Source organism: Phalangium opilio, unplaced genomic scaffold, assembly GCF_054372755.1.
Source record: "Phalangium opilio isolate 3A_F unplaced genomic scaffold, DU_Popi_V2 ptg000537l_1, whole genome shotgun sequence".
Classification (NCBI taxonomy): domain Eukaryota; kingdom Metazoa; phylum Arthropoda; class Arachnida; order Opiliones; family Phalangiidae; genus Phalangium; species Phalangium opilio.
In genome coordinates, this window is record NW_028324243.1 from 1,897,048 (window position 1) to 1,912,703 (window position 15,656).

A 15,656-nucleotide genomic window follows, 5' to 3' on the forward strand; every position below is an offset into this window, starting at 1 on the left:
TAAGCAAAACGAATGTCTTTCCTTCTTTCCTGGAAAACCTTTGTTTTGTATTATTCAGCCTTATCCGGCAGGTGATACAATTGGACAGATCACAGCGCATTTACTATTGCTACGGTCGAAGGTTTTAGGAAACGCAGCGCTTGTCTCGGACTCTAGGAAGTGGGGACTGGGGAAACACCGTAGCGGCGCAGCTCACAACCAATCACAAGAGAGACAACTGGATATTAGGAACCTCTTTACAACCACGAAATAATTCCTCTTTGACACTTTTTACATCAGTTGCTGACGTCAAGATTGGGAGGTGGGGATTCGGGTGCCTTTTTCAAAAAATGAAACTCAACGGTCCGCCTACATTTTTACAGACCCTTTAATACTATTACAGAAGTTTTAACGTCATCAAATACAAAATTGATCAAGTTTCAATTGAAGTTGGTGAAATTCGATATAATTAAATTTTTTTTTAATCAAATAAGTTCCATAAAGAATTACGACCGTGATAAGATATTGTAAATAACAGTAACATACCTTAAAATAGTCTTCGATAACGGTTCCTTTCCAAATCCACGCGTGTATTTTATAGGTTGATTGCGCCAACTGTTCGAGTGAATTCATTTTCAGTGGTACAGGTGATATCATCATGCTTGCTCGAAAATGACCAGTAAAAGAATTTGACAAGACTATTACGGCTAACCACCAAACTCCAAACAAAAATCGTTTGAACGCTGATCCAGGTTCCTTGGCTGATGCTACATTCAGGAAAAAGTACTTCAGAATTTTATTCCAAATGCAGAAAACACTTCACAACAAAAACATCTCTGTAAAAATATGCCAAGTTGTTTGGCCGTAAAAAGAAGTGAGATCTAAAATACGGCCAAGTTATTATCTCCAGGTGAACCAACATTTTATTCGACTTAAAACTTCTCAAGAATGTTTTTCTGTCTTGGCATATTTTTACAGAGATGTTTTTGTTGGGATTTCACTCTCTTTTGTACGTGCATGTTTTTGTAGATTTATAGAAGTAGGATTATGAAGTGAAATAAACATTTGTACGAATCAAAACACGCTTAGAACCATTTCAGACGAAATGAAAAGGAAATGAGTAAAAAATTTATTTACTAAAACATTAAGTAAAAAACATAAATATTACGATAAGAAAGAATCATATTAGTAAAAAATATTAATATTAAAAGACGAAAAAATTAAATTATAATGTCCTATTACGAGGGGATCTAAATTATAAAACCCCCATTTCAGGGGCTAACAGGGGAAAATTCCCGCTTTTGGGACTTTTTCCGTTCTTTTTATGCTAAGTCGTACTTGTATGCCAAATCTTATCATTCCCGAAACACCGGAAGTGCCCTGGAGGTTTAGATGATGACTCTAATTCTAAACTCCCATTTCAGGGGCTAAAAATGGAAAACTCCCTATTCGGGACTTTTTCCTTTCTTTGTATGCTAAGTCCTACTTGTATGCCAAATTTTATCATTCCCGCAACAACGGAAGTGCCCTAGAGGTTTAGATGATGACTCTAATTCTAAACCCCCATTTCAGGGGCTAAAAGGGGAAAACTCCCGCTTTTGGGACTTTTCCCTTTGCTTGTATGCTAAGTGGTACAAGTATGCCAAATTTCATCATTCTAGCACCACCGGAAGGTTCACGGGTAGTTGAGCGGTTTTCAAAAGAGCGTTTTGGAATAAAGCGGTTCCTAAAACAGCGGTTTGCAAAACCGCGTACAAGCAAAACCGCGGTTGCTGTTTCCGCGTTTCTCAATACAGCGCTATTTCCCAAAACAGCGGTTGCTGTTTCCGCCCAAACTGTGATTGATAGGGAGGGAAATATCTATTATATTAAGTATATAGGACAAAGAACAATATTATGCAAAAAGGAGTAATGTTATATCGGAAGTAAATATAAAATATAATTTTTTGGAAAGGCATATTATTTAGGGAAGTTAATAAAGATAAACAACAATATTTTGGAAAAGGCGTACTTTCGTACGCTCAAGATATAAACGCTGTAATCAAAATGCGCTAAAACGAGAAATGGCTATAATGGCAAACGCGTTTATGAAAAAGCCATTTTGGACAATGCTGTTTTGATAACACGCCCAATCGATAACATACCCCACCGGAAATGCCCTAGAGGTTTTGATGATGTGTCAGTCAGTCAGTCAGTCTCATAATGTGTCATTTTCACATTGGATTATCACAGAAACCAAATGAGTTAGAAAGCTGGAAGTTGGAGGACTTCCTAGGATTAACACTGTGCCCTTGAGGTGCAAATATGAGTGGTGTACTATTCCCCAGTACCGAGTTACGAGGGGGTGAAAATGAGGCTGAAATGTTTCGGGTAAAGGATTGCCGGTAGTGCACGACAACTTGGCGGGTGCACTGCCGTGCACCCAGATAACGAGCTAGGATTCCTATTGAGTTCTAAACAAATTTATAGCTTCCAAACTCTGAATTACTATACATAAGTGAATGTCGATTGCTTTCCCCAAAAGGAAGTCTATTGACCCTTTCGAGGTACAAAGGGGGTAGGCAACCCTCAGTATCAGGACATACATGGGGGCATAAGAAAATAATATATAGCTCCCTATAAGTATGAAACTCTCCAATTAAGCGTGTTAACAGCATTTTCTTCCATTGAAATTTGTATAATGTCTCTAATGCCACCTATTAAGAATTTTTGGCAAAATAAAAGATTTTTTTATTGCATTTAAATCGTTAGAAAGGTTTTGAAGTTATTATTATGATAATTATAACTGATTAAATGCATGTCAAAATTATCATAATAAATTAATAGATGGCACGAGATTTCATACTTATAGGGAGCTATATACTATTTTCTTATGATGGGGGTTGATGCATTCCCACATCTAGCGTAGTCTCACCAGGGAGGAGAGATTTTAGAAGGAGTGTTAGTCTAATGTTAAAGAAGCAATAATATAAATGGAAGGGGGAAAACGGAGGGTAGGAATTTGTACCTCTATCTCCCTCGATTCTAGCTAACGCGCACGCGCGGGTGACGTCGATTACTACACTACCGCCGGCTCCCACTTCCAGTTCAAAGCCGGTTTTTAAATTTGACGCATACGCGCGGACACTGCGGCGAGGGACTGAGCCTGCGCCGGGGAGAGACGAGTTTAGCCACGAAGCGAACCAAAACTATTCACATTGTAACTGCCTCTCAAATCTCTCCTCCCTGGTCTCAGGATCCAAAAAGCTTACAGCGAAGGCGCCAAAAAGATAGATGGAAAGCAGAATATTCCCCCCTACGTTTTTCACCCTTTGATTCATCGAAATGGTGTATTTCGTCGTATCTCAACTTAGCTTAATGCCACTGCGAAGCCGTCTCAGAAACCGATGCTGAAGATGACTATATCAAGTTAGAAAACTTTTGAATGCCCCCTTCCCCTTTCGCTCCACCTAAAAACTTTATTTCAGCCTCCTCTGCGGGGAGAACCTACCTACCCATCCTTTATTTAGTTTGACCATATTCCTCTTGGAGCGTCTAATTTTTTTCGAAGGGAAAATTCAAGAACTTCTAAGAGGAGGCCAACTGTCGATGTCTTTTCCATTATATTTATTTATGCCTAGTGAAGAATTTCTACCTCCAAACTTTTAGTCCCCATCCTACTTCTGAAAGTATTGGACTCGTGGGGAAGTAATGAAAATTTTCCCATAGAATATTAACGCATCGTATCGCAATAGTTTTTTATTATTTTAATAATCATGACTATGTACTTATGAGAAGAGGATACATACCTTCGCTGAGCAAAGCAGCCATGTACTGAGACACCGCGTTGTACGTTTGTCCCCGTTCCAAAACTAAATAGGGTTCGCCGTTCGGTCGCTTTACAAGAATAACTGAGGAAAGCGTGACTAATATGGCCATTGCAATCAGCACACAAACCCATACCTTTTAAAAAAAATAGTAAATCAACAGTTATTTCGATTATATCAGAAACCGATTAGGCTTGACACATGAAATACGTAGCATGTGCCTGGGGGAGCTACACTCTCTAAGCTCCTAGGAAAGAACCTCCCCTTACGCGGAGGGAAATAGTTCAGTAACGCGGCTCCTTGTGATCCATGCGATCCTTCCGCCTTAAGAACCAATTTACCAGGTACATTAATTCGGGAACTATTATAAAGACTGAGCAGGGTGTCTAAAATATTCTTTAGTTGAAGACTTATTAAGTGACTCGGAAATGTTCGGAATTTGAGCTTTTAAACGTTGAATATATTATAAAGACTACCGAACGATACCGCAAATTTGCCTTCCGAGCTTCCCGGTTAGGTCGACGGCGAGGTTGAGTCGAGGTCCCATGCAAGAAAATAGTAATAGCCGTCGCCGATTGGCCTGACATTAAGAGGTTATCTACGGTTAGGGGGCTCATGATTGGTTAAAAGCTTTATTGTTCGTCTGCTTAGTTTTTACTTCGGGAATATCATGAAATCCATGGCCAAACTACAGAAAAGTGGGACTTACGTACTTTATGTGTGAAGCATAATGAGCTTTTGACTATATTAAATAAAACTATCGAAGCATTCCTCAAAATATATGGGAAGCCCTCATATAAGCAGTTCCCTTATGAGCGGATCCCATAATAGAGGTTCTCATAACCGCGGTTTCCCGAAAACGAAGTTTACCCGTTACGGCAGTTCCTTATACAGCGGTTCTCGATAAACGCGGCGTACCGTTACAACAGTTCTCAAAAGAGCAGTGCAACTGAGAAGTCAAATACGATAATCGCATACGATGGAGTATGTTTGGTTATTTGAACGCTTAATTAAGTCTGGTTAAACTTGGTTACTTGTATAAAAAAAGGCTTAAGTGAGGTTAGGTTTGGTAATTTGAACCCCAGTTTCGTTAGGGTTAGGGTCAGTTTAGGTGTTGTTATTCCAACCCGAATATTGTGGTTGTACCTCGTATGAGCAGTTCCCGGTAGAGCTGTTCTCGAAATAGCAACCGCGATTCCAAAAAAACAGCGGTGTTGTTCAAAACTGCTGTTTTAGAAATAGCGGCCGCTGTTTTAGAAATAGCTGCTGCTATTTTGGAAATAGCAGTGTTTGTCTTCAGTTTCGAGTATTTCTTAACAATACAGTTAAATGCGTTGTTTTCGAAAACTACCTTTTTCTGTGATCATTTAGTCAGTAATGTGACCTACTAACGGATCGTGTTTTTAAAGTACACTTAAATATTGCACTATTCTTCAGGCTGTATCAGTTTACAATTCTAACACCAGGATAGAAAATATTTGAAGAAAGCTTATTTTATTTCGGAAGTAGATAATTGTAAACAGTAATTTTTTGGAAAAGGCATATTATTATTTGGGAAGTGAATGAAGATAAACAACAATATTTTGGAACAGGCGTAACATTGTTACACCATTTCCAAAATATATTACTAACCTAAGTCTAACCAATCAAAACAAAACCTAAAAAACCCAACCGAACCTAACCTAACCTAATACTATTTAATTGAAATAATCAACTTTAACCTAACCAAACCCAACGTAACCTAACCTTACCAAACCAAACCAAACCTAACCCAACCCAACCTAACCTGACCTAACCTGACCTGACCTAATACTATTTAATTGAAATAATCAACTTTAACCTAACCAAACCTAACTTAACCTAAGACTATTGGGGGTTCAAATAATCAACTTGAAGATAACCATATCTGACATAGTTCTATTTAAGTTCATATAACACAGCGTATACCATAACAAACAACAGTCGTTTTTCGCATTCCGGTTTTTCTGCTCTTTAGAGAACTGCTGTAATGGTACACCGCGTTTAAGAGAACCGCTGTAATGGTACGCCGCGTTTACGAGAACCGCTGTATCGGTAACTGTTGTAACGGGTAAACTTCCATTTCGGGAAACCGCTATTTAGGGAACTGCTGATATGAGGACCGCTATTATTGAATCCGCTCATACGGGAACCGCTCATCTGAGGGCTTCCCGAATAGTGTTAGGTCAGGTAAGGTTAGCAGCTTTGAACAACGCCGCTGTTTTTATGGAATCGCGGTTACTACTTCGGGAACTGCTCATACAAGGCACACCAAAATATTTAATGTATGTTAGTTGCGGACATGGACAGAAAAGCTAGTAATTTGAATAGTTATCGGGTAAATTTTGAGGGGGTAAAAATGCGGATTGTCTTACCGAACCCAAGAAAAAAACGTCAACGAAAATATAAAAAACTTTTTAACCTTAGCACTAATTCAATGTCATCTGCTCTTGCATAATTTTATTTTCTTATTTTGCTAATTCGATTTGAAAATCGATTTTCACACTAACCTCCCAATCAAAAACCATGACTAATCCCTTTATGTTCGTCGACTGCATGTTGGGTGAGCCTCCAAGCATTATCCAAGAGGCCCTGAAGAACGACTTTAGATATGAAAATGTGAAGCTTCTTTCGTACGATACCATGACGGGAACGATTACCACATCGGCTTCCTGTAAGTGTGAAAAATATGTTTAAAACAAACTCTGCCGGTAAAAAAGTGCTTATCGTGCACATAAACCCAACAAAATTACTTAGAGAAGTTGAAATTATTATTTATTGGTTTGGGCGAGGTTTCAGACCGCGGAACTTTTCATTTCAAAAACATTTCAACTATATCATAAATTTATGATCTACCCTTAAGTTTCTGTGTCTGAATGAGGTCTGTAACCCGGCAACCTATAACCCGTCTCACCCCAACCTAGTATTAATTTATATGAGTACTACCGCCATTGAAGGCTTTCCTTTAGTTTCCTTAGTATAAAACGCGAGAATTTAATAAAAAAACTCCTCGATTGCCTGGAGGGATTTATTTCAGCAATTTTCTGCACCCAATTCGTGTATGCAAAAGCATCGTAAAAACTTGTTCGATATTTTCTCTGTTTGTCTATCATCAGACTGCTTGATGCGAGTAAAAAACACAGGTCGAAGTTAGTGGGACCTGAACTAAACATTCAACCCAAGAGATTCACGTCACCCCCATATAAACTTCTCTTAGTTACGAGCGGCGCTACCAGGGAAAGAAAATAATGATAGTCTAAGCTTTGTCTATGAAGGGATTTCCACATTAAGTCTGTGGCTTGTTTACAGGTGGTTCCCTTTACAATGCATAGAGGGGTGGTGGCTAGCCCCTATGCCACTGCAGCTAACCGACAGCACCCTATACAAACTATTACCGTTAACCTCTGCAAGTTTTGGTGGAAAGGAGAAACCGGGTTAGACCGCGGAGGAAAACTTCTTTTAACAAGCGGGGAGAGAACTGCAAACTCTACGCAGAAGAATTTGTTCCCAGATTTCACCCTGTGACACAGTCCGGGATCGAGCCCGGGATCCTATTGCTACGAGGCGAAAGCGCTAACCGCTACACCACCCCATCTTCTCATGGTTATATTGCGCCCGATCTCTTGGAAGCGGTGAAGTAAAGGAAAGGGGGCAGAAGACATTCCAAAAAAGCCCTACAGATAAATACTTAAAGCGGATGATCCGCTTTTGACAATTTCCAATCAATTAATTTCATATTAGAAGGTATGATGTAAAAATAAGATCGACGACAGCTGCCTTTTGGAGACAGGCTTAACTACTTTATACAACTCACATTTCTCTGTACTGTTCCTAAAATTCCTGTGAAGTTTCCATCTTCTTTCCTTATACCAAATGAACCCTCTTCATAAAAGAAAAGTTCGTACCTAAATGAGAATTGCAAAAACAACCTATAATTAATAAAAACTGTCATTGTAGACAAAGACGGCAAAGTGTAAAAGATAAGTGTAGAAAATGAATTGCCTGAAGTAACAGATATTAAAATTTTCACTTCGATTATTTGAAAAAATTCTATCTTAGTTTTTTCACCAAATTTTCATTAAACTCAAAATATTTTTCTACATTATTTGCACAAGTATTTTGCTCTACATAGTAGTTCCATAAAAAAGGGTATATTTTTTTAAGGGATACTGTCTTGATACTAGGTTTTACTTTTGACTAACATAAAGGTTCAAATACTCCAATTTTTACCTCTCCGAGTGACGTATGTCACGGAGAGGTATTACACCGGCCGTGTCTGTGTGTCTGTGTGTCTGTGTGTCTGTCTGTCAGACCCCACGTGACCGCGTTCGCAGTTTGCGTATCGGAGCAAACGTGTTCCCAATTTCCGGACTGCATTGACAGTTCACGGAAATTTGGGTTTGTCTCCTCTGGCTATTCTACTTGAGTTCCAACACCACCAGCTTTGGTTTTCGTCCACTCCATATGGACACTAGTCTGTACTTGCAAGCTTCCAAGCACAACCATCTTGTGTTCTTCGTCAATTTCACCTTGACACCAGCTTCTATGCACCAGCATCTTCTGTTCTTCGTCAATTCCACATTGACACCAGCTTCTATGCACCACCATCTTCAGGTCTTTGTCCATCCATTCCACATGGACGCCAGTCAGACCATTCTGGCTTCTTTTCCTTCGTCACCGTTTGGTTTCAAGATATACGCGTCGATCGGCTAGGGTTACGAGAAACGTCTAGCCTCCCAATGGCAGGGCTTCCACCATCGGTTCACGCGAATGCGTTTTTATCTATTATTGGTTTCAAGATATACGCGGCGATCGGCTAGGGTTACGAGAAACGTCTAGCCTCCCAATGGCAGGGCTTCCACCATCGGTTGACGCGAATGCGTTTTTATCTATTATTACAATGGAAACGAATCGTATATATACCCCAAAATTTGAAGAAAGCGGGCAAGAGGGGTACCCTTCACTTTAAACGTCAATATTAGGAAAGTTTCGAAAGATAATAGGAACAACTTTATTTTAAACGATTTAACTATTTTTAAAGTTATTTACTGGCGATTAAAATAATTAATATCATTTATATTTAATTAATTATTTAAGATAAACTTATTTCTTTGAAGTGACACAAGTGAGAGTTTATATAGAACGAGTAATGAAGATTGCATCTGAATCGAAACACTACACGCATATCAAAGTTAATATAAAGCGAGTAGGAGGATAAGATCTCTTACAAAACGATAACATTTCCTTTTTGCAGAATATTAAATGGAAATATTTTAAATAATGTTCGGCATTACGATTCTTTTAGTAGTTGTGTAGCTATAAAGCTCTGTTTCATCTCAATATTCCAAGAACATCTTTTGATATTAACATTTCAAATTTGGTGTTTACTTTTTAATTCAGCTTTACTACATTTATATATAGTGTAAACGCAACTTTTGATTTCACTACATAATAAGGATTTCAATACTTCGTCTCTCTGTAAGTGTTGAAGCGATTGAGCCTATGAAACAAGATACCCTAGAATTAAACTAGAATTGAACTTGTTTCGTGTCCTCTTACAAGAGGTGTTAACGGTTCAGAGTGAGCCGAAAGTTAAATACACACTTAAGTGATAGATTAGGTCCTCATTAGACTTATGAGAATACGCAGGGAAATGTTAAACGATTAATCCTTTTCAAATGGGCTTCGCGATATCCCGCCAATTTGAGCTACGTATTTCCGGTTTTCTCATTGGCTGGTGAACCCATGGACGAAGTAATACTGAAAAACCAATGGCAGCCCATTACTGCCCCCATTACTAAGCGACAAAACAACCAATGAAAAGCTTACAGCTCCAAAATGAAGGGGGTTACGAAAATGCGGAGTCAAATCCCGGAAAACGCTAGCTAGCTGCTTCCCTCGTTAGAACGTTGATTCCCCCACTATCCGGTTTGCTACTATCTGCCGCTAGAAGGCGAATCAACAAGTACTTTTCAACTTTCTCCATCTGCCATCCGTCCTTCAGTATTAGTTCGTCCATGGTGGACCTGTGTTTGGAAAGTAAATTCGTCTCGACTCGGAGAGGTTTATTTTGGTTTACCAACTTGTTATATTTTAAAATTGGAAATATTGCCAAGCAGAAAATTACAAAGGCCGTTTGACTGTGATGTAGTTATTAATGTCCAAAAGATATTTTGGGAGCTATACATCACGTTAATTTTGATACTTTTAAAACTTTCAAAATAACGACTACGATTTGTCAAGTTTTCACAGTTTTTTTTTTCAACCATTTTCTGACTATTTTATTCTCCTTATAGGACCGAATACTCAAAACTAATTGTAAATTTTTGATATAAAATAAAATGTACACGCGTACTACTTTTAAAATGATGCACATGTTTCATGACAAAATAATTTTGCTAAAGTAATTTTGGTGAAGAAAACTAAGATAAGAATTTTTTCAAATAATCGATGTTTTATGATCATGTCTTCAAAAGTGAAAATTTTAATATCTGTTACTTCAGGCAATTCATTTTCTACACTTATCTTTTACACTTTCCCGTCTTTGTCTACAATGACAGTTTTTATTAATATCTGTTACTTCAGTCTTAATATTAATTCAAATTGTTCAGAAACCTTTGGAGAGTAAAAGTATTAGGGCATTGTGCATACATTAGTTAACGCGTTTGAACTAACCAACCATCTATTATAAAACTGTCATTCCTGACTGCTTGACTTGACAATGAACTCAAATTGCTTTCCCGTCATTTTCACATGCAAATACAGAGGAAGCTGTACATAGTTATACCACAAAAAGATTCCGTACACCTGAGCACCAACGCATGTCATATACTTATCAAGCTCAATTACCAGTCATCTGTAATCTGGCTTAATTACCAGTCGTTGGTAATCTAGCTTAATTACCAGTCGTCGGTAATCTAGCTTAATTACCAGTCGTCGGTAATCTGGCTTAATTACCAGTCGTCGCTAATCTAGCTTAATTACCAGTCGTCGCTAATCTAGCTTAATTGCCAGCCGTCGCTAATCTAGCTTAATTACCAGTCGTCGCTAATCTAGCTTAATTACCAGTCGTCGGTAATCTACCTTAATTACCAGTCGTCGGTAATCTGGCTTAATAACCAGTTGTCTTTAATCTAGCTTAATTACCAGTCGTCGGTAATCTAGCTTGATTACCAGTCGTCGGTAATCTAGCTTAATTACCAGTCGTCGGTAATCTGTCTTAATTACCAGTCGTCGCTAATGTAGCTTAATTACCAGTCGTCGCTAATCTAGCTTAATTACCAGTCGTCGCTAATCTAGCTTAATTACCAGTCTTCGCTAATGTAGCTTAATTACCAGTCGTCGCTAATCTAGCTTAATTACCAGTCGTCGCTAATCTAGCTTAATTACCAGTCGTCGGTAATCTAGCTTAATTACCAGTCGTCGGTAATCTACCTTAATTACCAGTCGTCGGTAATCTAGCTTAATTACCAGTCGTCGGTAATCTAGCTTAATTACCAGTCGTCGGTAATCTAGCTTAATTACCAGTCGTCGCTAATCTAGCTTAATTACCAGTCGTCGCTAATCTAGCTTAATTACCAGTCGTCGGTAATCTAGCTTAATTACCAGTCGTCGGTAATCTAGCTTAATTACCAGTCGTCGGTAATCTACCTTAATTACCAGTCGTCGGTAATCTACCTTAATTACCAGTTGTCTTTAATCTAGCTTAATTACCAGTCGTCGGTAATCTAGCTTAATTACCAGTCGTCGGTAATCTAGCTTAATTACCAGTCGTCGGTAATCTGGCTTAATTACCAGTCGTCGCTAATCTAGCTTAATTACCAGTCGTCGCTAATCTAGCTTAATTACCAGTCGTCGGTAATCTAGCTTAATTACCAGTCGTCGGTAATCTACCTTAATTACCAGTCGTCGGTAATCTAGCTTAATTACCAGTCGTCGGTAATCTAGCTTAATTACCAGTCGTCGCTAATCTAGCTTAATTACCAGTCGTCGCTAATCTAGCTTAATTACCAGTCGTCGGTAATCTAGCTTAATTACCAGTCGTCGGTAATCTAGCTTAATTACCAGTCGTCGCTAATCTAGCTTAATTACCAGTCGTCGGTAATCTAGCTTAATTACCAGTCGTCGGTAATCTAGCTTAATTACCAGTCGTCGGTAATCTAGCTTAATTACCAGTCGTCGGTAATCTAGCTTAATTACCAGTCGTCGGTAATCTGGCTTAATTACCAGTCGTCGCTAATGTAGCTTAATTACCAGTCGTCGCTAATCTAGCTTAATTACCAGTCGTCGCTAATCTAGCTTAATTACCAGTCGTCGCTAATCTAGCTTAATTACCAGTCGTCGGTAATCTACCTTAATTACCAGTCGTCGGTAATCTGGCTTAATAACCAGTTGTCTTTAATCTAGCTTAATTACCAGTCGTCGGTAATCTAGCTTGATTACCAGTCGTCGGTAATCTAGCTTAATTACCAGTCGTCGGTAATCTGTCTTAATTACCAGTCGTCGCTAATGTAGCTTAATTACCAGTCGTCGCTAATCTAGCTTAATTACCAGTCGTCGCTAATCTAGCTTAATTACCAGTCTTCGGTAATCTAGCTTAATTACCAGTCGTCGGTAATCTAGCTTAATTTCCAGTCGTAGGTATAATCTAGCTTAATTACCAGTCGTAGGTAATCTAGCTTAATTACCAGTCGTAATCTTGTTAAATCACCTTTATTGTTACTGTCTCTAAGGCAGTTTTCCTTTTCCAACTTTACTTGTTAGCTAGCACAAACTTAGGTCCCCTTGTTTTCTACCCACTACGAAAATTGGACCAAATAGGCTTAACCGTGCTAACATCATAAACTGACTCTCATCCATGTCAGATTGGAATGGTTTTGAAAATATGGAATTAAACATACTTAAACTTAAATCTAATTAATGAAAATTGGAAAGCGGAAAATCTAAATACCAGGCTTTCGTTTAAAACCGTTTTCAAGTCAAACAACCGAATAGTTATTGCATTACGGCTGCCACAAAATGGTTATTTGTAAAATATTTTCCCATGTTATTTCTATGGAAAAGTTTCGAGGTTTTCGTCAAAATCTATGATTAATTTTATTGAAATGAAAACCACCCTTAGCAACTTTCTTTTTTATAAAATAAACTATTAAGTGGATCTCTTTCAAATTTTAACCATATAATGAGGGCCCGAATTGTAGTTCTGTGGAATTGTTTCAGTCAGTATGAAGTCTTATCTAAGAGAGCTACCGCTCTCATAGAATTGACTGCGACAGATAAGTTCAGAATCTATATCGGTAAACAAATATCTGAAACAAACTGATTGAAGGATTTATGAGGTGAAACTGCTTCAAGAACGCGTTCCAACGTTTTCTCTAACGCGACTCAAGGGTAATAACACTAATAAGTAGGAAAGATATTTTTTCAAACCCAAGCCTAATTAGAAATGTAAAAAAGCTTCCTTCCGTGAGTTTTAACCGATTTCACTGACATTAAGCACAATGTCTATGCCGTATTCTTTAAGGGTTTTTCTCTTCTCTATTTTCTACTACGTTTAGAAATTAAGGTTCCCAATTTAGTTAAATAGTTGTTGAAATTGGGCCAATTAAAGTTCGCCACAAAGAATATATCGTCTACGGATTTTTTTGTCTCAAAACGGAATGGAATCAATGGATAGCATTCAAAAAATGCTGGGGAAAATGTCTGGCAGCATTGCACCTCCGAAAATTTAAGTTTCACCGCCGAGAATTGAGCAGCCACTGTAGCGGCAGCGTTTCTTCAATATTATTTATTAAAGGGAGACTCTCAGCTGAAAATCTTAGTGCCATGTTTTATTTTTTCCTGGTTCGCTTCAATTAAATATGAAGCCTCAAATTTTTTTCTGATTTTTCAAACAATTTTTTCAATGAAAATTAAATTTTTTAAAATTTGTTAGGCTTAGCAATGGGTCTCGATTTTAGCGCACTTACCTACCGGCCAATAAAAACCTCTTTAGGGATAGAGGCAAATCAGCCAATCCCGTGAGGGTTAGAAAATATTAAATGGTATGTTGTCTGCTTCAAACAGGAAAAGCAGGTCGGGAAATAAGTATTTTTTCAGAGTGGGCTCGTTAGAGTGGTTACCAGTGACCAGGGCCGGAAATAAGCACAGGACACTGGACAACGTCCAATAAAATTTTAAAATGTCCCATAATTTTTTAAAAAAATAAGGGGGTAACTGGACAGTTTGACCAATAAATTTTGCGAAGTTTTGATAGCTTGACTATACAGGTGCGACACTATTTTGCACACTCCAGTGGACCATGTCCTATAAATTTTCCAGTCAAATAGGGGGTCACTGGACATATGTCCTATAAGAAATTTTTCTTATTTCCGGCCCTGCCAGTGACTCCGCGGGGCCCGTCGTCTGCTAAAGTTTGAGGTGGATAGTAATTGTGTTGCAGCTTGACTCTGCTGAGGTGTAAAAGATGGGTTTTTAATTTTTCCCATCTCGAAGATCACAAAAAATAATAGTAACAATAATCTAAGAACACTGATCTTCCCATTCCAAAGGCTAATAACTAGACACAAGATATACCAACAAAATACGACCCGCCTCATTTTAATATAATAAGATTACGAGAGTAATTTGAGTTTAAGTGAAACGTATAAAAGCATAAACCTGCTAATTACTAAAGTTTCTAATCCGCTTATCGTTAAAGGATCGAAAACGCGTCTTTCTTCCGAGTGCTAAAAAGTAGAATACATATTTCTGAACATAATGCAGACGACGCAAATGAGACTCGCCCGAGAAAACCTTTGGGGGTTGACTCTTATAAATCGCGGGAGCTGATTGGCCGGTAGGTCGCTTTATCAAAATTCAAATGCATGTTTTGGATACAAAACTTCAAATATTGTTTAATACTATAAATAGCGCTTCAAAAAATCAGAAAAAATTCAAGGCGGCATATTTTAACATAAGGAATCAGAATAAAAATACTTAATTTTTGCCAATAGTGTCCCTTTAAAGACAGGGATAGATGCAATTTTAGAATGCGGAATGGAAAACAGAGTAATCTGGGTGCCCGTCAAAGTCCCGCTCCCCCTTCCCCAGGACGACAGAGGTAAAAAGGAATTACGTATTTTTCGCCGTCCCCTTCAGCAACGTTATCAAAACGTAGTTTAAGTGAGCCAATAAGATAATTTAAACTTTTCGTTACTTGTTGGAGGGATGGACTCTTTACTGGGCTATGAGTCGGACTGAAGTAAATACTAACCGTTCTCCATTCCTGCTTCTAAAATTGCATCTATCCCTATTAAAGACTATTTAAGGTGGAATTCATAAACGTCGGAAGCAACGCAATTTAGTACAGGCAAAGGCAGGGCTTCGTGCGTAAAAGGCAGGACGTTTGCACACGACGCACTGCCTTCGCCTGTACTAAATTGCGTTGGGTCCGACCTTCATTAATTCCACCTTAAGAGTGAGTTTATTGGAACTTAAAAAAAACAAAACGAATTTCAACGTAAGCTGTTTAAAATTAAAATTTCAACATAGCAAAACCAGTCACGTGATTTAGCGTTTTTTAGGAGTGCCCTTCCTTTAATTTTGAAAATCATCTGTTCATGTTGCTCGAGGTAAACATTACCTGATTTTCAAAGATTTTATGATTTCTCGCATCATATTTGCCAGGGGACCGTCAACATCATTCAAATCTGTTGCGTTTTTTCTGAACACAATCCAAGGAGGAACCTTTGAAATCAATTTAAATGTACTATTATTGAAGAAAGACTATGAAACATTTACACTGAGCAAGCACGCCCCGTATCTAATGACAAAGCATAGATCTAATTAGACTAATTCTAAGGGAATATACAA

At 38.2% G+C, this 15,656-nt stretch overlaps 1 protein-coding gene across 1 annotated transcript; it reads right to left on the reverse strand.

Moving 5' to 3' along the window:
* Positions 1 to 275: 275 nt before the first annotated feature.
* On the reverse strand, positions 276 to 7,755 carry LOC149588759 (ionotropic receptor coreceptor Ir8a-like). The gene is made up of 6 exons (XM_089862103.1): positions 7,618 to 7,755; positions 6,314 to 6,475; positions 3,768 to 3,921; positions 2,987 to 3,124; positions 526 to 746; positions 276 to 317 (listed from the first exon to the last, which is right to left on the reverse strand). The coding sequence occupies exons 1-6, from the start codon at positions 7,753 to 7,755 to the stop codon at positions 276 to 278; spliced, it is 855 nt and encodes a 284-aa protein (XP_089718229.1).
* Positions 7,756 to 15,656: the final 7,901 nt, after the last annotated feature.